We start from the raw sequence: 26,566 nt of genomic DNA on the forward strand, positions 1-26,566 counted from the left end.
ATTTAAGGATAAGTGAACTTAATTCCCTTAGCGCAAGAGGATGTATGCCATCCGAGCCGGGTGCCATATCAGTTTTGATTTTATTTAGTCTTAAGGAGCCCATACACCTAACGATTTTCCCGCCGATATACAGCATATTCGATCACTGTGATCGAATATGCTGTGAAATCGTTACGCAAACGCTGACCGAACGATCAATTTCCATGCGAAATTAATCGTTCCCGTTGATCCGTCCGTGCGGAAGATTTTGCTCGATCGCCTGCGGGTCGGGAGTGCGTCGATAGCGGCGTTCAAATGTCCGACGACCGACACTAGCGGCAATACATTACCTGCTCTGCCGGCGCGTGTCCCCGCTGTCCCTTCTCCGCTGGGCTCCGGCAGGCTTCACTGAACTTCCTGTCCCAACAGGAAGTTTAAACAGTAGAGCGCCCTCTGCTGTTTAAACTTCCCCAGACAGGACGTGAAGTGAAGCTGGAGGAGCCCAGAGCGGAGAAGAAGACAGTGGAGACCGGGGGAGTTGCGCCAGCCGGATCAGGTAATTTATAGCTGGCGGCGGTAGCTCCACAGATTGTGATCGGTTTCATGCTGAAATCGATTCACAATCTGTTTGCAGTAAAGACAGCCATACGATCCCTCTCCGATCAGATTCGATCAGAGAGGGATCTATCTGTTCGTCAAATCTGATGGCAAATCGACTAGTGTATGGCCACCTTTACCTTCACTCTTTTCTGAGTTAAGTATTTAATATTAAAATCCTGATTGTACAATCCTACCAGATCTATGTAGTAGAAGGGTAACGGTGACCATAATGACTTGATGTTTCATGGACAGATCAGTCATGAGACAGATCCCATAGGACTCAAAATGCATAGATATGTCTGTGATCAATACAGGGTGGGTACACACTATGAGATTTTATGGTCGATGTATCGATTTATTGATTATTTCCAACATGTCCGATTTGCTATCCCATCGATTTCTGAGCATTTTCCGATCGATTTCCTATTAAAGTTAATGGAAATTGGAAAGTGCTCGGAAGTCAATCCAAGCAAATTGGACATGTTGGAAATAATCGATCTGACCATAAAATCTCATAGTGTGTACCCAGCATTTCAGAGGAGATAGTCAGGTGTTCATAAATGCCAGACTTAACAGTCGGCTTTTCAGTTTGGGCTTAAATGCTTCCCGGGATGGAGCTGTCCTGATTGGGTGTGGCAGGGAATTCCAAAGTGTAGGAGCAGCATGACAGAAAGTTCTGTCTCCAAAGGTTTTGAGGTGGACTCTGGGGGTGACCAAGTTATTACATCCTTTTGATATAAGATTGTGGTGGGTGTGATGTGGTTACAACAAGACCTACAGGTATCCTTTACCCAGGTTGTGCAAGGATTTGAATGTCAATAAGCCGATCTTATTGGCAGATTACCCATATGTCTCAGACCGACTTCCGATAGATTTCAAAATCACTGCCGGAGCGAATCCTAGCCACCTCCGCCATCACCGTTGCGTCCGCTGTCACCGCGACCACCTTTACCATGTAGTGATGTCACATGCGCCTGGTGTCACATGGTACAGGCACTCGTGATGGCAGTGGAGGCCATGAGTCGCGCTGGCAAAGAGGTAACACTTTAAAGCACTACACACGGGCATTGGGGGACACTTTACCCTGGGGACATCGGCCAGGGACCCATTGGGATACCGTGGTTGTCGCAATATCAAACACAATATTACCACTGTGTACCCGATTGTGGATTTGCGACTGAGATTTTTTTGATCGATTATTTCAACCAATTTTGGCCGGAAATTGATTGAAAGACCGATCAGGCAGCCATGTTCCAGCAACGATTCTCTTCCGAATCAATGACATTATCAATTCGGAAGGTCGATAGGGTCACAATATCAAGCAATGTATGGCCACTTAATACTGAGTACAGAGACTTTGGGCTGTCCCTTACATTACAGAGAAGTGGTAAGATTGTACAATCAAGATTGTATCATTAGTGGGCACCAGGCTGATTCACACTACAGGAGCTTTTTTAACGCTAGAGATTTGAAATGCTCTGGCTCATGCAATGCTATGGGGGATTTTTATACAATCACATCGCTCAAGTGAGAACAAGTTCAAAGCATTAGATTAGCAAGAGCTTTTCATATCACAAAGCGCTTAGAAAAAGCTCTTGCAGTGTGAACCAGCCCGAAGGCCAGAAACCCACTAGCAGCCTTTTCTAGGTACTAGCGATTTGAAAAAGCTCTTGCTAATGCAATGCTATGGGGGATTTTTATAAAATCACAACTCTCAAGTGGGATCTCACCCAAAGCATTACATTAGCAAGAGCTTTTCAAATCACAAAGTGCTCAGAAAATCGCTCCTAGTGGGTTTCTGGTCTAAGGCCTGGAACCCACTAGCAGCACTTTTCTAAGCCTTTTTGTAAGCACTTGTGATCTGAAAAGCTCTTTACTAGTGTAATGCTATGGCTGTAATCCCACTTGAGGGATGTGATTTTTAAAAAATCCTCCATAGCGTAGCCTTAAAATAGCAAGAGCTTTACAAATCACAAGCGTTTAAAAAGCTTTGCTAGTGGGATCCAGGTCTAACAGGGATTTGTTTACAGGACAGAATCATATTAAAGTGAAATGAATCAGGCGGTGCTGTTGACTTCTGGTAGACGCTCACAGAGAGAGTTAGTCAACTATTAGGGTTTGGTCACACCTAGGGCGTTTTCAGCGAATTTTTAAGGGCCGGCGATTTCGAAAATCGCCCTAAAAGCGCTTATGAGAGTGTTCACATCAGCGCCTTTCAATTGCTTTCCGCTTACCAAAGTGCTGCCTGCTCCATTTTCTGAGCTCTTTGGCTATAATGGAAGTTATAGGAAAATCGCCAAGCGCTTGAAAAAGCGATTAGTATAGCGATTTCCAGAGCGCTTTTAGGAATAAATACATTGTATTTATTCTTTTCTGGATCAAAGAGTTCACGTCCTGACTGTCGCCCATCAAAAGCGCTTAGAAAAGCACTTACACAAAAAAAAAAAATTCGCCCAATGCCCAGAAAACACCAGGAATCGCTAGATAAAATTGCGCACAAAAAACGCTCAGCTCTTGCGATAGCGCTGGGCGACTCATAATGTGAACAATTCCTAATGCCTTGTTCACATTATAAATCGCCAGCACAATCGCAAGCGCTCAGCGATTTTGTGAGCGATTTTGTAACGGCTTTTCTAAGCGCTTTTGTGCATCGATGTTTTGTTCACTTCCTGACGTCAATCAGGAAGTGAACTCTTTGGGAGTCCTGTCCCTCTTTCCTCCTCATTTGTCCCTGTTTCAGGACTTTGTCCCTCTTTCTATGTAAATATATATATTTCTCTACTAAAAATGTGTTTGATTAACTCTAAACTTTATTCCCATCCTTTAAATTGATATATTTCTAATTTTAAAATGTTACTATGAAGGAAAATGAACCAGGATAGAGAGGACCAGTGTGGTTTGAATTAGAAAACAACATAATTTTTCTTATGAAATCTGTGTGGTATGCGTGACTAGGGGCGTGACGTGGGTGTGATTAGGGGTGTGGCAGGGGCAGAGCTTAAGTGTCCCTCCTCATCTCAAAAAGTTGGGAGTTATGGAATAAATACAATGTATTTACTCCTAAAAACGCTCAGCAAATCGCTTTTTAAAGCTCTTTTTGAAGCACTTAGCGATTTTGCTATACTTTCTATTGAATCACAAATGCACTGGAAATGGTGCAGGAGCCGCGTTTGTGATTGGATAGAAAGCTCATCGCTCATGTAAGAACACTCACATAAGTGAACATTGCACAAGCACTCCAGCACTAAAAAATAAGCGAACTCATTTATAATGTGAACACACCCTTAAAAGGATGAATACCCCCTGAAAGAAGTGTCCTCTTGTGAAACACGCCTTTTATTTGTGACGCGGTTCCAGAATTCAGATACCCTTTCATGTCTGTCAGTTATACAGACGCTGGTGTCACACCTCCTCCAGGCCCACCATTGGCCAACTTACCCTCCGAGGACTTCATGCTGGCACACGGTGTAACAGGACGATAGGATGGCCTGCTTGATGCTCACTATCCGGTGGTTGAACGGTGCCGGTGGAGGTGGGCAGTCATCTGCATGGGAATACACAACCAGAGGTTAAGTAAAACGTACAGAGGAACTACACAGAAATGTCACACCTGATCGCAAAGTAACACCTGCCCCTTCTGTAGATATTCTTTACTAGAGAAAGTCAAAGGGCTGCTAACTTGTGTGCAAATTTAATGCAAATCACAGCTTAGAGTTATTACTATGTATATAGCACTGACATCTTCTGCAGCACATTACAGAGTACATAGTCATGTCACTTACTGTCCACAGAGGAGCTCACACTCTGATCCTGCCATAGTCATAGCGTAATGTCCTACCATATTATTATTATGTATTTATATAGCACTGACATCTTCTGCAGCACATTACAGAGTACATAGTCATATCACTGACTGTCCTCAGAGGAGCTCACAATCTAATCCTACCATAGTCATAGTCTAATGTCCTACCATATTATTATTATGTATTTATATAGAACTGGGCAGCACGGTGGCGTAGTGGTTAGCGCTCTCGCCTTGCATCGCTGGGTCCCCAGTTTGAATCCCAGCCAGGTCAACATCTGCAAGGAGTTTGTATGTTCTCCCCATGTCTGCATGGGTTTCCTCCGGGCACTCCGGTTTCCTCCCACATCCCAAAAAACATACAGATAAGTTAATTTGCTTCCCCCCTAAATTGGCCCTAGACTACAATGCATACACTACACAATATAGACATATGACTATAGTAGGGACTAGATTGTGAGCTCCTTCCAGGGCCGGAGCTACCATAGGAAAAAAATGGGCAATTGCCCCAGGGCCCCAGAGCCTGTAGGGGCCCCCAATGTGTCCCTCCCCCATCTTAACTGTTGCTCCCCAGGGACTCTGCAGAGTCTGTGAAGTTGGGAGGTGATTGGGGGAGGGTCAGCAGCACGCTCAGGGGCCCAAGAGGGAAATTTGGCTGCAACAAAGGGCCTCTAATGACGCTTTTTGGTCAGGGGTGTCTGTTGGGGGCCCCCAGGCTAAGCCTGGATCGCTCCCACGCCGCCATCCTCCGCTGCCTCTATCGCCGCTACCGGGTCCCATCATTTCCAGCGGATGCGGCCAATTGTACGCAAGAGCAGGGACTCCCTCCATATCCTTACGCATGCGCCTGCGTAGTATGGAGGCGCATGTGTAAGGATATGGAGGTAGTCCCTGCTTTTGCGTACAATTGGCCGCGTCCACCTGCAGTGACCCACTGCGCTTGCGTCGACTGGCTCGACTGGCCCGAAAGTACGGGTCCCGGTACCGGCGGACAGAGGCAGCGGAGGATGGCGGCGTGGGAGCGATCCAGGCTTATGGGGCTGGAGGAAGCCCCAGGTATGTATAAAATCTTTTTTCCAACGTCTCTGGTTCTCTTTAACCATTTATGCCACCTGGATGTGATTGTCTCATCCAGGCAGCTGCTGCTGTGCTGCTGCGCACGCCCGTGTGCTCCCGTGCCACCCCCCGTTAGCCCGGAGATCAATGAATGGGAACATAGTTCCCATTCATTGATCTAAGTCCCTGGTAGAAAGACCAACGACCTATTTTCAGAAGCCGCAGTCTTACTGAGAAAAAAAAGTTTCCCGTCCTCCTTGTACTTCCTGGAAGCGAGAGTGTTTGCTTCCTGGACTAAAAAAAAAAAATTCACTGTGGCCATCTTGTGGCCAAATAGTAAAACTAGATCTACATACAGTTTTTTCATAAAATAAATACACATTATTACTTTTAAAATTAACTGTTTACCTCCCACACCAAAAATTATCCAAATACATTTTTTATGAAAACATTTTTTTACAATAATAAAAAAAAAAGTTACCTAAGGGTCTGAACTTTTTTTAATATGCATGTGAAGAGGGTATATTACAAGCATTTTTAAAATTATAAGCTTGTAAATAGTGATGGATGCAAAACTGAAAAAATGCACCTTTATTTCCAAAAACATTCGGATAAGTTAATTGGCTCCCCCTAAAATTGGCCATAGACCACAGTACTTACACTACATAATATAGACATATGGCAATGGTAGGGATTAGATTGTGAGCTCCTTTGAGGGACAGTTAGTGACAAGATATATATATATATATATATATATATATATATATATATATATATATACACACACTGTACAGCGCTGCGTAATATGTCGGCGCTATATAAATACTAAATAATAATAATAATAATTTCCAAATAAAATATTGGCGCCATACATTGGGATAGGGACATAATTTAAATGGTGTAATAACCGGGACAAATGGGCAAATAAAATACATAGGTTTTAATGATGGTAGCATGTATTATTTTAAAGCTATAATGGACGAAAACTGAGAAATAATTAATTTTCGAAATTTTTTTCATAATATTCCTGTTAAAATGCATTTAGAAATGTATCACCCAAAGAAAGCCTAATTGGTGGCGGAAAAAACAAGATATAGATCAGTTCTTTGTGATAATTAGTGATAAAGTTACTGGCGAATGAATGAGAGGTGAAAATTACTCTGATGCATAAGGTGAAAAACATGCGGGCTGAAATGGTTAATATAGAGGGTACGTCTGGCTGCCTAATACTAAGGGGCACCTGTAGCTACCTATGATGGGCAAAGGAAGACGTGACAGCGGGGGCAGCCAGCACACTTGTAGAGCGGTTCGGTGGGGGTTTGTAGGTTCAGGGAGGACGAAGTCTAAGGTGCCAGGATATCTGTGCCTGTAGGCTCCTGTGAGGTATCCAGGTCTGATTACACCGAACACACACAAAGCTGCCCCAAACTCGTGTCTTCTGTCATGTGGGTCATTGTTAGAGTGTGGTCCACTGATGGGATCAGACAAGGACTATTATAAGTAGTGGAGTAAAACAAACCAGACTAGTAAGGTGTCTGCTCACCAATGATGTGGACAGATGCGGGCTCCTGAGCCTTGCTGGTGTCGTTGGCTGGTCTGGGGTCCGGCGTTGGATCGGGGGGTGGGGTGGAGTCCGGTTCCTTTTTCACCAGTTCTGCTTTGTTAGTCTTACCGACCCCTCCCTTCTGTCCCTTCTCTGTATCTCTCTCTTGATTTATGTCTGGGTGGCCCGGATTCTGTACTGAGAAGGGCTCGTTCTTCATCTGAGTTGTCTGAATCTCCGGAGTCTGAGTCCTGGAGGATACCTGCTTGTCCTCTGCTTTTTCCGATGTTACCTCTGCTATGTCCTCCTTACCAGACTCCTCTCCTTCCTGTGATGTCGTCCTGATTTCTGCATCGCTGGCCTGAGACTCCTCTGTCTGTGCACATGTGCATTTCCTGAAAATGTAGATATATACATCAAGGGTCTTATCTACATACCATAAATACCCACAATCCTTGCAATATCCTTTGTGATTAATGTATCTGGATGACACTTATATTTGACCATTTTAGAACATAAAATCAGAAGGAGGTAGAGACATTTTTTTGCAGTCAACAAGAATGGAGTCTGAAGAAGGCTTTCAAGCTGAAAGCTGTAACGATTGTGGAATCGTCTCCGTGGTCAGCGCACCAGACGTGCGCTGACGCGGCGGACACCCAGGCTAGGTACTATGCACCCGCAGAGGGCAATTCCCACCGGCAGATGGCGCTGTGGAGTGCAGGTGAACACAGCCGCTGCACAGCCACAGATGCCAAATGGGAATTGTACAGATCCGGGACAAGGTACAATCAGGCAGGGCTGGATAGCCCACAGGGAACAGAGCAAAGGGACAGAACCAATGTGTGCCCACCAAATTAGTCGCCACCCAGCGACGGCGAACACACAACGGCGGAAACGAAGTAGGAAACGCAATCGCAAGAATGGCGATTGCCAATAGCGACACAAGACTGAGCAGGACAGAGCACAAGGGTAGCAAAGGCACAGCAAATCATACAAAGAGAAAGATAAAGAAAATAACAAACGCTAGCTGAACGCGAACACCGCACTCATTCGCAACAGTGCACGCGTTCGTGCGCGGTCTCCGCGTGTTACGCACAACAGAGACAAGCACGCCTAACTAACCAAAGACAGACAAACACGAAACAGAGAACACGAGCGCTTGCTTAACGGTTACCTCACCGAGCCTCCAGCAAGCGTTTCGAATCAGACAAGACAGACAAACGTGAAACAAGAACTAGACAGAAAGGATCCACCGTTCTTCTGTCAGAGCAAGTGTGATCCAAGCAGAAACAGATCAGAAAGATCCACAGCCGCTACCGCTAGCGGTTAGTGCGATTCAGAAAGACAGATCAGAAGGATCCACAGTGCTAGCGAAAAGTGGCTAGCGCGATCCCAGGAGACAGAACAGAAGGATCCACAGCGCTAGCGAAAAGTGGCTAGCGCGATCCAAGGAGACAGAACAGAAGGATCCACAGCGCTAGCGAAAAGTGGCTAGCACGATCCCAGGAGACAGAACAGAAGGATCCACAGCGCTAGCGAAAAGTGGCTAGCGCGATCCCAGGAGACAGAACAGAAGGATCCACAGCACTAGCGCAAAGAGACTAGTGCGATCCAGAGAAGATAATAACAGAACAGAAGGGCCTACCAGTAGCAACCGCTGCTCTGGTTAGCACCCCACAGACAGACAGAACAGGCAATACAAATAATACAATCCTAACTAGACTAGGGAATCTGCCTAGCGCAGTCCCACGAATAACTCTAAACTAATCTTCAACGAGAAGTAGCATGGCTGACACTCACTAGGAGTGTATACTACAAACCCTGAAGGAATGACCAGCAAAGGACTGTGGGTAATCCCAACCTTTATACTGCCAGTAATTACAGGAGGCAGGTAGGGGATTTGCATAACGAATGTATGCAAATTCCTCAGCAGCAAGCTGCAGAACTGACAAAAGGTCTCTCTTGAAGAGACCTGCAGAATGCAGACGTGAACAGTGGTCAAAACAGGGGCGTAGCAATAGGCCCAGCAGCGCCTGCGCCCGCGGGGGGGCCCGCCCCCCCCCTGGGGCCCGCTCGGGGCCGTTTTTTGGGGGCTCGAGGGGTGGCAGCATGAGGGGAAAGCCTTGCCCACAGTCGGCGGGGAGAGGGGAAGTTCCCCCCTCTCCCTCACCTCGGGGCTCTCCCCTCTGCGCCCCCCTCCAGCTAGTGAATGTGTGTGGGCAGCGGGCAGCAGCGGCGGCGGGATACATACCTTCTTCCTTGCGTTTCATCGCCGCCTTCTCGCTCTAGCGGCTGACGTCACTTCCGGAAGCGGAAGTGACGTCAGCCGCTAGAGCGAGAAGGCGGCGATGGAACGCAAGGAAGAAGGTATGTATCCCGCCGCCGCTGCTGCCCGGCCCGCTGCCCACACACATTCACTAGCTGGAGGGGGGCGCAGAGGGGAGAGCCCCGAGGTGAGGGAGAGGGGGGAACTTCCCCTCTCCCCGCCGACTGTGGGCAAGGCTTTCCCCTCATGCTGCCACCCCTCCAGCCCCCAAAAACCGGCCACGAGCGGGCCCCGGGGGGGGGGGGGGGGGCGCTCTGAAATTCTGCAGGGGGATTTTCAGGTGTCTGCTGCCCACATTACGATTTTCAGGTGTCTGCTGCCCACATTGTGATTTTCAGGTGTCTGCTGCCCACATTACGATTTTCAGGTGTCTGCTGCCCACATTGCGATTTTCAGGTGTCTGCTGCCCACATTGCGATTTTCTGGTGTCTGCTGCCCACATTACGATTTTCAGGTGTCTGCTGCCCACATTACGATTTTCAGGTGTCTGCTGCCCACATTGCGATTTTCTGGTGTCTGCTGCCCACATTACGATTTTCTGGTGTCTGCTGCCCACATTGCGATTTTCAGGTGTCTGCTGCCCACATTACGATTTTCTGGTCACTGCTGCCCACATTGCGATTTTCAGGTGTCTGCTGCCCACATTGCGATTTTCAGGTGTCTGCTGCCCACATTACGATTTTCAGGTGTCTGCTGCCCACATTACGATTTTCAGGTGTCTGCTGCCCACATTGTGATTTTCAGGTGTCTGCTGCCCACATTACGATTTTCAGGTGTCTGCTGCCCACATTACGATTTTCAGGTGTCTGCTGCCCACATTACGATTTTCAGGTGTCTGCTGCCCACATTACGATTTTCAGGTGTCTGCTGCCCACATTACGATTTTCAGGTGTCTGCTGCCCACATTACGATTTTCAGGTGTCTGCTGCCCACATTACGATTTTCAGGTGTCTGCTGCCCACATTACGATTTTCTGGTGTATGCTGCCCACATTAGGATTTTCTGGTGACTGCTGCCCACATTGCGATTTTCTGGTGACTGTTGCCCACATTGCGATTTTCAGGTGTCTGCTGCCCACATTACGATTTTCTGGTCACTGCTGCCCACATTGCGATTTTCAGGTGTCTGCTGCCCACATTACGATTTTCTGGTCACTGCTGCCCACATTGCGATTTTCAGGTGTCTGCTGCCCACATTACGATTTTCAGGTGTCTGCTGCCCACATTACGATTTTCAGGTGTCTGCTGCCCACATTACGATTTTCAGGTGTCTGCTGCCCACATTACGATTTTCAGGTGTCTGCTGCCCACATTACGATTTTCAGGTGTCTGCTGCCCACATTACGATTTTCAGGTGTCTGCTGCCCACATTACGATTTTCAGGTGTCTGCTGCCCACATTACGATTTTCTGGTGTATGCTGCCCACATTAGGATTTTCTGGTGACTGCTGCCCACATTGCGATTTTCTGGTGACTGTTGCCCACATTGCGATTTTCTGGTGACTGCTGCCCACATTGCGATTTTCTGGTGACTGCTGCCCACATAAGGATTTTCTGGTGACTGCTGCCCACATTAGGATTTTCTGGTGTGTGCTGCCCACATTATGATATTCTGGTGACTGACTGCTGCCCACATTAGGATTTTCTGGTGACTGCTGCCCACATTACGATATTCTGGTGACTGCTGCCCACATTAGGATTTTCTGGTGACTGATGCCCACATTGCGATTTTCTGGTGACTGCTGCCCACATGGCGATTTTCTGGTGACTGCTGCCCACATGGCGATTTTCTGGTGACTGCTGCCCACATTACGATATTCTGGTGACTGCTGCCCACATTAGGATTTTCTGGTGACTGATGCCCACATTGCGATTTTCTGGTGACTGCTGCCCACATGGCGATTTTCTGGTGACTGCTGCCCACATGGCGATTTTCTGGTGACTGCTGCCCACATGGCGATTTTCTGGTGACTGCTGCCCACATTGCGATTTTCTGGTGAACTCTGCCCACATTACGATTTTCTGTCCCACATTACGATATTCTGGTGAACGCTGCCCACATTACAATTGTCTGGTGAATGCTGTCCACGTTACAATTTTCTGGTGACTGCTGCTCGCGTTACGATTTTCTGGTGAACTCTGCCCACATTATGATTTTCTGGTGAACGCTGCCCACATTACGATTGTCTGGTGAATGCTGTCCACGTTACAATTTTCTGGTGACTGGTGCCCACATTACGATTGTCTGGTGAACTCTGCCCATGTTACGATTGTCTGGTGAATGCTGTCCACATTACGATTTTCTGGTGAACTCTGCCCACATTACGATTTTCTGGTGAACTCTGCCCACATTACGATTTTCTGGTGACTGGTGCCCACATTACGATTTTCTGGTGACTGCTGCCCACATTACGATTTTCTGGTGAACTCTGCCCACATTACGATTTTCTGGCCCACATTACGATTTTCTGGTGAACTCTGCCCACATTACGATTTTCTGGTGAACTCTGCCCACATTACAATTTTCTGGTGACTGGTGCCCACATTACGATTTTCTGGTGACTGCTGCCCACATTACGATTTTCTGGTGAACTCTGCCCACATTACGATTTTCTGGCCCACATTACGATTTTCTGGTGAACTCTGCCCACATTACGATTTTCTGGCCCACATTACGATTTTCTGGCCCACATTACGATTTTCTGGTGAACTCTGCCCACATTACGATTTTCTGGCCCACATTACGATTTTCTGGCCCACATTACGATTGTCTGATAAAATGCTGCCCACTTTACAATTAATTTACAGTGAAACGCTGCCCCATTACGATTATTTGGCACCTATGGGGGGGGGGGGGCATCCAAATATTCGCAGGGGGGCCCAGTGATTTCTAGTTACGCCCCTGGACGCTGCCTTTCTGCACAGGCAGCTGAGCAGATTCTCACAAAAGCCTACTATTTTTCTTTTAAATTACACAGTAAAATAGAGCTTGTATTTTACGGACGGGAATAATCCTGATTCAAAACTTCCTGTCTGTAAAAGACAAGCTCTAGTCTCCAGCAATGCTTAGCTACTAAGATAAGGAATTACACACACACAGTGTTTCTCTCCTTCCTCTACCTCCTCCCCTTGCTTGTAGAGTAGTGAGTAGTGGTGCTCATCCACATTCCGGATATCCGGGTAACCTGGGTATCCAACCATTTTTACGCTATCCGGATCCCGGATTTCTTAACAAGGTTTTTGGAGGTGTCTGGGCTGAAAACAGTCATGTCCCAGATGTGCGGTTGGACTTTGGACACAATGTGGGCTGCACCACCGCTGTCTGAAACCTAGTCCTGATGTTAATTGACAGCCATTTTTTTTGGGGGGGCGGGGGATTTTAAGTCCCCACATCATCAATTAGTGTTCCCCTTTAAAAAAATAATGATGCTACATGCCTCATATACCCTAAAAAACGTTTTTTAAAGCAATTTAAAGGGCACTTCCGGTTTTCTATCCAGATATCCGAATCTGGCCGGATAGCCCGGATAATGCGTCCGGATATCCGCATGAACGCGGATACCTAAGCGTTCGGATGCGGATAGCGGATATCTAGGTATCCGGATCAATTCGGATTTTAAAAAGGGGTATCCAAGCACCCCTGGTAGTGAGACACAGGCTGAGGGCTGGAATGATTTCTCTTTGATCTGTCCACACAGGAGCAGCTTGCTAGCGAGTAAGGATTAAAGCATGCCAGCCAACCAGCCAAGTACATCTGTAGGTAACTTTTCTTCCATAATAGCACCATAATTTGGACAATCTGCTCTGCTCAAAAGCCTCTGAGTTCTGATTGTGAAGTTTACATTTGCTTCCTATCATTACTGAACTGGTTAACCTTAATGGTATCACTAGAGTCAGGCAAAAAAAAATATCTATAGCTTGCCATACAACATCGATTTTGATCACCCAAATGGGCTCCCCCAGCCAGCCATCGTGCTCTCTTTGTGGCCCCCCAAAAATTTGAAGTTGGAGCCGCCACTGAAGACAACGCGTTTAGTGTGTCCTTGTCCACTTCTCCAGGTCAAATAGTGTCTCAAAGAAATGATCTCTGCACTGCAGCTAAGTGTGTCTGCAACAACTATGGTGGTGGTGGGGAAGGGGGGGTAGTTCATAATCTCAAGTTTTCAAGAGTAATTCAATACCTGTGGAGATGGTCTTCTGGGGCTGGTGTAGATGTTTCACAGATGGGTGTTGGATCTATGGAATTAGGAGTCGGGCCTCCTCCTCCTCCGGGCTCCTCAGCTATTGTCTTAGGTTCTTCAGATGTGGAACTCTGCTCTGTTGTCGGGTGGTGGAAAGGAGAGACATGAAGGCCATCTGGTTCGGGTTCACCGTGAAGGATTTTCTCGCCTGGCTGTTCTCCGGCCACTTTCTGTGTCCATGCCTTGACAGTCGGTGAACTGTCGGGTTGTTGAGGTATTTCTAGAGGCTGGTCTTGGTGAAAGTCTCCTTTGCTGTGTGGACTGCTACAGTGAGAGGTCTTCTGACTGAGGCTTCTGTCTTCGGGGGTGATGGCTTTCTGTGGGACTAAAAGAGAAGGCAATACTCAGAAATGGATGGAAACAGCACCGAATTCATAACAGTAGCCATATGTATATATTTACAATGACAGCCTTAGTATTGGCTCCAGGCCCGGATTTACCTCACAGGAGCCTATAGGCACAGATGTCCTCCCACCCTAGAGCTCAACCTCAAGGAACCTAAAAAAACCTGCTTAACTGCACCTCAAGTGTCCGGCTGCCCCAGGTGTCACTTCTCCCTTAGTTCCCTTGCCTGTCATAGGTAGCTACTGGTGTCCCTTAGCATTAGATAGCCAGACCTATCCTCAGTATTAAGAAGCTAAAAGGTGCTAAAGTATTAGGTAGCTAGAGGTGCCCCAGACTGAAGGGAGATCTTGTCAGCGGAATGCAGAGAGCAGGACCAGTAACCTCTTATTTACATTCTCATCAGGACTCTGCTTAGGGAAGGAGGGAGGCACTCGGGCAGGGGAGCGAGCCTCCTTTTCCTCATCAGGAGCCTGTAGGCACTTGCCTACTGTGCCTTATAGTAAATCCAGCCCTGATTGGCTCAGATGCTGCATACAGGGCGGGATCATCCACAAGACAACCTAGGCAAGTGCTTAGGGCCTAGTGGGTGCCAAGGGGTCCAGTTGCCACTTTCTTTGACCTCTCTCCCACCTCAGCTGAGAGCTTACCAAAAGACTATGGGGGGAGCCAAATCCACCACCTTGGGGCCCATTTTGCCTTAATCCTTCTCTGAGCGACTTGTTGCTTTTCTTGCACCAGGCTACCCCCGTCTGCATAAGTGTGATGAGAGGGGTTTCAAATGCTGCAATTCAGTTTCATTCAAAATGACACCCAAAAGGCACTCGTAGCGGGCACACAGGGAGAGTGCACAGTTCAACCATCGGAAAGTAAGCCTGGTACACACACATACAATTTTGACTGGTCAATGATTGGACAATTTTTTTTCACCTGCATTTAGTATGAGAGCCAACAGATTTTGAATACTATGAACTGATTTTGTAAGTAATACACATGGAGGTGGTAAAATTGGCCAATCAAAATTGGATATGTGTATGCACCCTAAAGCTAAGTACATACACGTGATAATTGTGTAACATCAGTGGATTGAGACTGCAATATTTATACCCACCACACGATGGAAACCTGACCCCTCTTTCAGGGCTAAAGGAAGTGGACAAAGGGGGGTGATGGGGGAAGGGCAAGAGAGAGAGGGGGAACAAAGGAAAAAAGGACAAAGGAGAGAGGCTGGAGAGATGTGTGGATCTCTCTATCCCAGCCTCTGCGTAAGCGATCTTCGTGTGGTTCAGAGGAACGGACCAGGGCAGAAAGAGGAGTACAATCAGGCTCCAATTGATGCTTTGAAGCCAGGATAGCAAGGAGTTGGACGCGAAACAAGCCACCAGCGACCAGACAGGAGGAATCATCTCACCCAGCCCAGAGGACAAGCCATTCCTGAAGGTTTCTTGCTGCAGCGACTAGATGGGTGAGGGGCCTGTGGCCACAGTACTTTGCGTTTAATTGTGCCTTCGCCTGGCGAGCGAGAAGGGACCACTGCCCCTCTCAGCTCAGAGTCTTTTGGAGAGCTGGTCGTGCCATGTGGATTACAAATACCTTCTCTTGAAGGTCTGAGCGCTCCAACTGTAACTTGAATGGGCCCCACCGCTAGCAGGCTTTATAGCAGTTTCACCACTGGCCAGTGGTTAGTCAGGGTTTGAAATGTTTTAGCTAAGTGCAGTAGCTAGTTGCACCTCCTCTGCTATTTGTGTGAATTGCATATAACTGTTTGCCTGTTTGATTGTTAAGAATTGTACAGCAGTTTTGTCTCTCTCTCACCCAGTGCATTAAGGGGCAGAGTCTCTTCACGGGTGGACAGGGGAACAAACTCTATTTATGACTGTTGCACTATTGAACTGCTATTTCTGCTTCACTAACCCATTGTCACTAAGCTGTTGCTTTTATCTGATGCCATTGTACCCCTATACCATTGTGAATCCTGTTTGCCCACACCCTTCTCACAGGGCATCTTGTCTGCCCCTAATAAAACCCCTTATAGTTATTGGTGTGTCGGAGTATTAGAGGGTCCTTTCACAGGACGGGTCATCACTGGGGACAGTAGGAGAACCCAACTCTTACAGCAGCTCCTGTGGGAGTCAGTGCTACACGTGGGGGCTCGTCTTCTGGGATTCTAACCTAGCCCCTTAGAGTGATGACTGCCCTAGGAACAACGAGCCAGGCCAGCAAAATGGACCCAGTCACTGCTGCCCGCTGGTGTGAAGAAGAAAATGGTAGACTACAGTTCAGTGTGGTGATGGATATACCTGCTGATGGATGGACAGAGAATCAAATAGATAAAGCTATCACAGCCCTAGCACTTGATCGTCGGGTGTTCGTCTTAGACACACGGACTGATCCGGAGATCTCTCACACATATGCCCTGCTAGAAGTGAAAAAAGGCCTTCCCACTTGCTTCAAGAACACAATCTTACAGCTAACGGATGACATCAAAGTTCAGTTGATCCGACCAAGTCCCTCAACCAACCACTCAGACAGTTCCAGTGAAAGGCCACCAAGTAAAAGAGAGGTCTGCTCAGCCTCTGTTGACTCCATGTCCACCACCCCAGGATATCCACCCGCTTCCTTCTACACTGATATGGGAAAACTGATGGAAAATTTAGTGACAAATTCATTCCAACCTATCAGTTATGGGTACAGAAAACTGAGGGTTTGTTCTGGGCAGATACCTGTCCCATCCGGGGAAGATGACTTTGAGACCTGGATAGACCAGGCTGCACAGGCCTTAGATGAGTGGGAGGTCTCAGATACAGTCAAGCGACAGAGGATTGTAGAGAGTCTACGTGCCCCTGCTTCAGATGTTGTCCGGAATCTTAAAAGAGACCAGCCAGGTTGCACTGCCACAGAGTGTCTGGATGCCCTTCGTGAAGTTTTTGGGCAAATAGAAAGTTGTGCTGACTTGATACATCGGTTTGGACATACCTACCAAGAGGAAGGGGAACGCCTATCCACCTTTGTCACTCGCCTGGACAAGATCCTACACCAAGCAATCCTAAAAAAGGGAATGGCACAAGACAATGCAAGTGAGGCTTTATTGACTCAGATCCTAAAAGGTGCACAACCTTTAGACCCTATCATGCTGAAAATTCAAATGAGAGACCGAAGTGACCTTTTCACCTACTCAAAACTGATTAAGGCCATTCGAGAGGAAGAGACACTGTTGTCTGCTAAGTCCCAGAAGATGACCACCTCTGCTGGTTCTGGGCGAAGTAGTGGTAGTGCATCTGTGTACTTAGCACGAACCCCCTTGGAAGCTCCGGGAGAGATGGACAGTAAGACCCCTTCTACTGCTGAGGCCCTCACTCAGGCGATAACCCAGATGGTGCAGTCAAATTCCACGTTACAACAAGCTTTTACTGAGATTCAGAGGTCAATGATGCAAGTGATAGAGACTCAGGCAGGGATGCAACAGTCCATGGCTGATCTGCAGAGAGCTATTGCACACCCTACCCCAGAGGGCTCACAGCTATCCAGAGGAATGAAGAGTAGAAGATATTCAGCCGGAGTAGAGTGCTTTAATTGTGGGCAAACTGGACATTACCGAGCCCAATGCCCTAAACCCCGGCACTCTCGGACCTTAACAGAGGAAGTGCGCCAGGCCCTACAGGATCTTTTACCTGCCAAGCCGGCGGAAAACTTCAGAGGGCCCCGGTGAAGGAGCAAGCCGGGAGCCCACTTGCTTCAGACAGCTCCAGCCCGCATCAAAAGGCTGACTGGGCAATTGTACAGGAACCCTTGAGTAGGATTCCTAAGAGACAATCAAATACGCCTCCCTCAGCAATGGGCCCCAGTGTACAGGGAAGAAATACACATCAATGTGAGAAAGGCCACCAGGAGCATTGCTTAGAGCGTAACAGGAGGCCAAAAGGAGTACAAGCTCAACCAGCCAGGCCTACAAGTACACCTCCTTCTGGGCAAATCCCTGCTAACTTAGTGGGCCCCTCTCCAGTGGTGCCTGTTCAAATAGAGGGCATCTTCACAAGAGCGTTACTTGACTCGGGTGCACAAGTGACTTTATTATATCGGGACTTCTATGATAAGTATCTGCAGCACCTGCCCCTGCGAGAATTAAAAGACCTAGAGATCTGGGGAATTGGAACCGAGCAGCTCCCCTATGATGGGTATCTGCAGATCAAGTTGACCTTTGACCCACTGGTTGTTGGGCAACCGGGAACCTTTGACACCTTGGCCATTGTATGTTCTCGACCCCCAGGTTCAGTGAGAAGTTCTTTAATTGTGGGGACTAATACAGACCTGATAAGACGAATCTTGTCCCCCATAGCCTCCTGCTATGATCTACCACCAGAAGGTGTGCACCCCATGCTTCATCCAGTCTACCAACGTTTAGTCCAAGAACAGAGGGCTCCAGCCGAGGGAGTAGGAAGATTGTGGCGATTGGGGAAGAAGGAGAAACTGTTGCAACCAGGGGAAGTGACATGCCTTCAGGCATCAGTAAGACTGAGCTGGGATCTGCCGGGACCGCATGTCCTGCTAGAAACCATCCCTGGAGAGAAGACAGCCCCCGGGATAGAGTTGATCCCTGAAGTGATCCCAACAAAGGCACTACAGAAGGCTCAAGGAAAGATCTCCGTCAGTGTTTGTAACACCACTGACTCCCCAGTGAGGATCAAAGCCCGGATGCTTCTTGGACAGGTAGGCTCAGTCACCCCAATTTCGCCATCCCTTTCAGTGGGGGGAACTGAAGATGGAATCCCTGTAGACTGCTTCTACCCAGCAGACTCCCCGATATCTCCAGAATGGAAGAGCAGGATTCAAGCCCTGCTTCTGAAACGGCAAGAGTTATTCTCCAAGAGTGAATTTGATGTTGGGTGTGCGAAAAGTACTCAACATCGCATACGCCTACAGGAAGACAAGCCTTTCAGAGAGAGATCTCGTCGGATTCCATTTGGGGATTTGGAAGATTTGAGGGAACAGATTGCAGAGTTGAAGAGAGCTGGAGTGATCCGTGAATCCCGAAGTCCCTATGCCTCTCCCATAGTGGTGGTTCGGAAGAAGGATGGTTCCATCCGAATGTGCATAGACTATCGCACTCTTAACCGTCGTACCACCCCAGATCAGTACACAACCCCACGAATAGAAGATGCCCTACATTGCCTAACAGGAGCTAAGTGGTTCAGTGTACTGGATTTGCGCAGTGGGTATTACCAAATTCCCATGCACCCCGATGACAAAGAGAAGACCGCTTTTATCTGCCCTTTGGGGTTCTACGAATTTGAAAGAATGCCTCAAGGTCTTTCAGGAGCGCCTGCAACCTTCCAGAGGCTGATGGAGCGCACAGTGGGAGACATGCATCTGCTAGAAGTCTTGGTGTATCTGGATGACGTGATTGTCTTTGGAAGAACACTGGAGGAGCATGAGCAAAGGCTGGAGAAAGTACTGAGTCGACTTCAGGAAGAAGGACTGAAACTGTCCCTTGAGAAGTGCCAGTTTTGCCAACCGTCTGTCACCTATCTGGGGCATGTAGTCTCAGCTGAAGGCGTGGCCACAGACCCCAAGAAGCTGGAAGCTGTGGTCAATTGGCCTAGACCGCAAGATGTAGCGGGATTGAGATCATTCCTGGGGTTTTGCTCCTATTACCGAAGATTTGTGGAGGGTTTTGCCAAGATGGCCCAACCCCTTACTGAGCTCTTAAAGAATGAAGGTGAGGAAAGTGACTCGAAACTTTCAGACGAGGCTCAATCAGCCAAAGGGCCCAGAAGACCTCGGGAGTCAATACAGGAAGAGTGGTCCGATCGTTGTGAGGAAGCATTTCAGCAGCTGAAGTGGAGTCTAACCCATGCCCCAGTCCTAGCCTATGCTGATCCTACTCTTCCTTATGAACTGCATGTGGATGCTAGTAGAGAAGGGCTCGGTGGAGTGCTGTACCAAGGGCATGAACGGCATCTAAGACCTGTTGCTTATGTGAGTCGAAGTCTCTCCCCATCTGAGAAGAACTATCCTACCCACAAGCTGGAGTTCTTGGCTCTTAAATGGGCAGTAGTAGACAAGCTTAGGGACTACCTGTATGGGGCTGAATTTGTAGTCAAGACAGACAACAACCCACTCACCTACATCCTCACTACTGCTAAGTTAGATGCTACAGGACACAGATGGCTAGCTGCACTGGCTGAGTTCCGCTTCAGCTTGAAGTATCGACCAGGAGTGGGGAACAGAGATGCTGATGCCCTGTCCAGAAGGCCTCATAACACTGGAGCTTCGGAAAGGGACTGGACTCAGCTGACCCCAGAAGGGATACAAGCCTTGTGCCAGGGGGCAGAACATTGGGTCAGAGGAGTGACAGGGGCTGAAGTTGTTGGAGTCAGTACAAAAGGGGTCCCCAAACTCTACTGCAACCTGACCCAATTGAAGGATGGGAGCTTGCCCATCCTTAGAAAAAAGGATCTGAAGCAGGACCAGTCAGAAGATCCCCTCTGCCGACTGACCCTGGAGGCCCTAGAAAGCCAACGACCAGAGCTCCTGCAAACTGAATCTGTTGAGAAGGCCAAGATGGTTTACAGAGAATGGAATCGGCTACAGCTCCGAGACGGACTGGTCTACCATAGAGCTCCTGTTGATGATCTGGAAGAAAAGTGGCAGTTATTCCTTCCTGAAAAACACAGAGAGACAATACTAGTGGCCTTGCATGATGACCATGGTCATTTGGGAGCAGAGAGGACTCTCGGCCTAGTCAAAGATAGATTCTACTGGCCCTGTATGAGGGCTGAAATAGAAAGCTACTGCCACTCATGTCTGCGGTGTATACAACGAAAGACCTTGCCCACTAGATCTGCCCCAATGGGTCACCTACAGAGCCAAGGCCCCATGGAGTTGGTATGCATGGATTTCCTGTGCCTGGAACCAGATATGAGCGGACAAGGAAGTATCTTAGTGGTGACTGATCACTTTACCCGATACGCCCAAGCTTTCCCCACAAGGGACCAAAAAGCTTCCACAGTAGCCAAAGTCCTAGTAGAGAAGTTCTTTGTCCATTATGGTCTACCGCAGCAGCTTCATTCAGACCAAGGTCGAGACTTTGAGAGTAAACTCATCAAAGAGTTATTGCAAGTGCTGGGGGTGCAAAAGTCACGGACTACTCCTTACCACCCCCAGGGCGATCCGCAACCCGAGCGGTTCAATCGCACACTTTTGAATATGTTAGGGACACTTACCTCTGAAAAGAAGCAGCACTGGAGTAAATATGTCTCAGCAGTGGTCCATGCGTACAACAGCACAAAGCACGATACGACAGGATATTCACCTTACATGCTAATGTTTGGGAGAGAAGCTCGACTACCAGTAGATCTTGCCTTTGGCACCTCCACTGATGGGACTTCAGCTGCATCTCATAAAGGCTATGTTGACCGACTTCGGAGGAACCTGAAAACTGCCTATGAAAAGGCCCAAAGTGCTTCCAATATTCGGGAACAGCAAAACAAGAGAAGATATGATCTGAGGGTTCGGGTCCATGACTTACAACCGGGTGACCGGGTGTTATTGAGGAACCTGGGCCTTCATGGGAAGCAGAAGTTAGCTGACCGGTGGAGCTCACAGCCATACATTGTTTGTGCACGGTTGCCCGGCCTTCCAGTGTATCAGCTCCGTCCAGAGGGGAAGACAGGGCCCTTGAAGACTTGGCACCGCAATCACCTTCTACCACTGAATGAAACAGTGCGGGTGCCCCCTCCATGTGAACCATCCCTGCCTAAACGAACCCCAGTAACTCGGTCACAATTGCCTTCTACTGCAGAGGAAGAAGAGGATGACGAGGAAGAGGACCTGGAGATGGAATGGCTGTGGCGGTTTGACCCCATTGTTTCCACACCGCCTATAGAGGACACCTACTCTAGGCCATTAAGAGCTGATGCACAAGAATTCATACCACAGGCCCAGGTTGAGGAGGGGCCAGAACAGGTACCCACTGAGCTTGAAGAGGAAGGAGAGACCCAAACTATTGCTGAGGCCCCATCAATGCCACCTCGGGAGATTGTAACAGAATCCCCCGCGAGAGAGGTTGTAACTGAATTCCCTGCCAGAGAACCCCTAGAGCCTATGGAGCAGAGAACCAAGCGACAAATCAAACCTCCCCTGAGGTTGACATATGACTCCAGAGGAAACAGTTCTGAAGAAGCCATCACCACTGTCTGCAGATCTACTGAGACACAAGTCCATCAGACCACTGTACCAGTGTGTGATACCTCCTGCCCTGTACCCGACACACCATGGTGGGAAGTCCCACTGCCCACAACTCAGGATAGCTTCAGTTACCTAGTTACATGTAGGTATTAAGTTAATTTGTAGTTAAAACTTTGTTCTTTGGGGACCAAAGACTTTCAGTGGGGGGAGAGTGTAACATCAGTGGATTGAGACTGCAATATTTATACCCACCACACGATGGAAACCTGACCCCTCTTTCAGGGCTAAAGGAAGTGGACAAAGGGGGGTGATGGGGGAAGGGCAAGAGAGAGAGGGGGAACAAAGGAAAAAAGGACAAAGGAGAGAGGCTGGAGAGATGTGTGGATCTCTCTATCCCAGCCTCTGCGTAAGCGATCTTCGTGTGGTTCAGAGGAACGGACCAGGGCAGAAAGAGGAGTACAATCAGGCTCCAATTAATGCTTTGAAGCCAGGATAGCAAGGAGTTGGACGCGAAACAAGCCACCAGCGACCAGACAGGAGGAATCATCTCACCCAGCCCAGAGGACAAGCCATTCCTGAAGGTTTCTTGCTGCAGCGACTAGATGGGTGAGGGGCCTGTGGCCACAGTACTTTGCGTTTAATTGTGCCTTCGCCTGGCGAGCGAGAAGGGACCACTGCCCCTCTCAGCTCAGAGTCTTTTGGAGAGCTGGTCGTGCCATGTGGATTACAAATACCTTCTCTTGAAGGTCTGAGCGCTCCAACTGTAACTTGAATGGGCCCCACCGCTAGCAGGCTTTATAGCAGTTTCACCACTGGCCAGTGGTTAGTCAGGGTTTGAAATGTTTTAGCTAAGTGCAGTAGCTAGTTGCACCTCCTCTGCTATTTGTGTGAATTGCATATAACTGTTTGCCTGTTTGATTGTTAAGAATTGTACAGCAGTTTTGTCTCTCTCTCACCCAGTGCATTAAGGGGCAGAGTCTCTTCACGGGTGGACAGGGGAACAAACTCTATTTATGACTGTTGCACTATTGAACTGCTATTTCTGCTTCACTAACCCATTGTCACTAAGCTGTTGCTTTTATCTGATGCCATTGTACCCCTATACCATTGTGAACCCTGTTTGCCCACACCCTTCTCACAGGGCATCTTGTCTGCCCCTAATAAAACCCCTTATAGTTATTGGTGTGTCGGAGTATTAGAGGGTCCTTTCACAGGACGGGTCATCACTGGGGACAGTAGGAGAACCCAACTCTTACAGCAGCTCCTGTGGGAGTCAGTGCTACAATTGTCACCCATGCTAGCGATGCATTATTTTGCTATGGAGGTGGTGGAGGGACTATGATCGACGCATGACGGAGCAGGCGGGGGAAGCAAATAGCATAGTGATTGGGCATACTCGACCGTCGGGGTCATTAACTTCCCTGGGGGTATAATTCTTTCCTGAATTTAGGCCCTAAAAGCAAGAAAAAAAATCATCCCACGAGAGAGCCTGGAGCAGCCCCAGCAATCACTCACCTCCCTAGCATCCAGCGACGCAGTTCTCCCTCCGTCCTCAGGATGGCGCTGTAACTCTATAGTAACGACAGATGGTGATCTCACCAGGGGGAAGCAGAGAGGAGGAATGACTGCTAGCTTCTGGATCGCCCAGGAGGTGAGTGAAATCACCCGCTGTGCGCAATGCTCTGCATGGACTTCCTGGCGGCTACCACGAGTGTAGCTCGGGGTTACTGCTCTGAGCTGCGGTTTTCCACCCCGAGTCTAGCTCGTGGTTACTGCTAACAAGGATAAGGATCCGGCAGTATGGATCCTTAATGACTCCTCGTGCTGGAGCAGGATTGATCGGTGGTTGCTGTACACATAGAACGATTGTTGGCTGAAGCTGTATTGCATGTGTGTACGCATCTTAAAGCCTGGTACACACCTTCAATTTTGATTGGCCAATGGTTGGCCAATTTTACCACCTCCATGTAGTATGAGAGCCAAAAGTTTTGAATACTATGAGCAGATTGTGTAGGTTAGCTCTCTCATACTACGTACATACACGGCCGGATTTAGGCCAACTAGGCCATGGCCTAGGGCACCACAGGAGGAAGGGCACCAAAGCAGCAGGCTAAACTGGTGCAACATTGCAAGCTTGTAAATGCTGCAATGCAGGGAGATCAGGCAAGCACCTGACCGCGGTACTCTGCTGCCAGCCGCCTGTGCAGCAGCCACCTTGCTATCTGTACACGTTTGCATTGTGGCCGGCGGCTATGGACTTGGGTAGCATTGGAGATGGAAAGGAAGAGGAAGCTTCTGCACTGGAGACGAGCGGAGAAATGAGTGACACTGATGAAGATGAGCTGGCTACTTATACTGAAGGGGGGGAGGGGGGTAGGAAAAGGAGTTAAGGGAGTCATCTGGGTACCTATAATGGAGGGAAAGGGGGGAGGAAGTCATCTGGCTACCTATACTGGAGGGAAGGGGAGGGGTCATCTGGCTACCTATACTGGAGGGAAAGGAGGAGGAGTCATCTGGCTACCTATACTGGAGGGAAGGGGAGGGGTCATCTGGCTACCTATACTGGAGGGAAAGGAGGAGGAGTCATCTGGCTACCTATACTGGAGGGAAAGGGGGAGAGGTCATCTGGCTACCTATACTGGAGGGAAAGGGGGAGAGGTCATCTGGCTACCTATACTGGAGGGAAAGGAGGAGGAGTTATCTGGCTACCTATACTAGAGGGAAGGGGGAGGGGTCATCTCACTACCTATACTGAAGGGAGGTGGCTGGTGACAGTGGCCTAGGGCAGTAAAGAGTACAAAACCGGCCCTGCGTACATGGACTTGGTACAATTATCCAGTGTCAGCCAATCAAAATTGGATGTGTGTACCAGGCTTAAAGGGAAGGTTCAGGGAGGGTGGCTTAAAAATAAAAATCAATTTCCACTTACCTGGGGCTTCCTCCAGCCCGTGGCAGGCAGGAGGTGCCCTCGCCGCCGCTCTGCAGGCTCCCGGTGGTCTCCGGCTCTTCTCCGCTCCAAGGCCCGGCACTTCTGCGTCCCACGCCGGCGCGCTGATGTCATCGGACGTCCGCCGGGCTGTGCTGCGCAGGCGCAGAACTACTGAGCCTGCGCAGTAGAGCCCAGAGGACGTCCGATGACGTCAGCGCGCCGGCGTGGGACGCAGAAGTGTCGGGCCCTGGAGAGCAGAAGAGCCCGACCTGGCAGCCGGCCTGGCCAGGTCGGGTCGGGCACCGGAGACCACCAGGAGCCTGCGGAGCGGCGGCGAGGGCACCTCCTGCCTGCCACGGGCTGGAGGAAGCCCCAGGTAAGTGGAAATTGATTTTTATTTTTTAACCACCCTCCCTGAACCTTCCCTTTAAGGCTCTCCCAAGCTAGAGAACACTGAAAATCTTAAGTGATACAACAAACCTGGTCTAGATTCATTGAAAATTGTCTGCTATTAGGAGGAATACATTTGCAGTCTTTTCCTGGATCATATCAGATCATAGCATGGACGGAAGTTCATGAAATAGTCACATGATTGCCCAGGCTGCGAAAACAGTCCACAGCAGGTAAGAGACATACTGGAAGGGACTGGCATAATGTAAGGGACTGGCACCAGGGTGGGTCCAGCTTACCTGCCGGCACTCTGTGCACATCGACCTGCGAGCCTCGGCTGGGAAGCACATGCTTTCCTTTGCCTTCCTTCTCTTCTGGACTTTCTTTAGCCTGGAAACACAAGTCAGTAGTTACCGATACAAGAAAAGCGATGGAGAGAGCCTTGCCCACCACCCATGATACAAGCATGCAAGCCGGAATTACTACAAGCCCCTCTCGTTGGAATTCTCTTCTCTGATTGAAAAGCAAATAACGTTTTCTGTTTCTGCAACTTGCAATAGAATTTGAAAGATTTTCTGTCAATTGTAGACCAAAGATCTCGTAACTGAGTAACATACAAACAAATAAAAAAACGAGTTTGCCCAAACAAAATGAATACAGTTTTATGGGCATGGCTGTTGCTAGGATCCTAAGAGATCAGGGGCATTTTTGGGCACACCAGCTGAAAAATGGGTGTGGCCACACACCAGAATGTGGGTGTGGTCATGGGTGGGGCCAAATTTACATGAACTTAACAGCGGTCTTAGTAGGCCTGCCCAGCAAACAAATTAATTCATGCTGGAGCATGCGGGGTGCTGTGTGGTACCATGCTGGGTGCTGTGGTGCCATGCTGGGTGCTGTGGTGCTTCTATGGGGCATGCTAGTGCTGTGGAGCCTCCATAGGGAGCATGCATTGTTGTGTGTCCTCACTGCTCCAGCAGAGTAGCACAGCAGGAGGACCTACTCATCTCCTCCATCTACTCTCCAAGTCTGGAGAGATCCTCTATAGCTGGCGATTCTCCCCCTAACATCCCAGAATCCGATCCTAAGAGCTCTAGCTTCTGATTCCTTCTCGGACACTATGGGGAGAAGCCCAGAAGAGATGTCTGCAGAATCTGGAAACCAAGCGGCCA

General features: G+C 48.6%; 1 protein-coding gene across 3 annotated transcripts in view; it reads right to left on the bottom strand.

Annotated features, from left to right (window-relative positions):
* The window catches only part of MYLK3 (myosin light chain kinase 3), a 152,702-nt gene that overhangs the window by 45,297 nt on the left and 80,839 nt on the right, over positions 1-26,566 (bottom strand). For all 3 annotated transcript variants that reach the window (XM_068261374.1, XM_068261373.1, XM_068261372.1), the window contains exons 2-5: positions 25,694-25,784; positions 13,487-13,871; positions 6,981-7,375; positions 4,018-4,123 (exon numbers count right to left, since the gene is read on the bottom strand). In XM_068261374.1, the coding sequence (XP_068117475.1) occupies positions 4,018-4,123; positions 6,981-7,375; positions 13,487-13,871; positions 25,694-25,784 (977 nt within the window). The remainder of the gene's footprint in view (positions 1-4,017; positions 4,124-6,980; positions 7,376-13,486; positions 13,872-25,693; positions 25,785-26,566) is intronic.

The sequence above is a fragment of the Hyperolius riggenbachi genome, chromosome 11, assembly GCF_040937935.1.
Source record: "Hyperolius riggenbachi isolate aHypRig1 chromosome 11, aHypRig1.pri, whole genome shotgun sequence".
Taxonomy (NCBI): Eukaryota; Metazoa; Chordata; class Amphibia; order Anura; family Hyperoliidae; genus Hyperolius; species Hyperolius riggenbachi.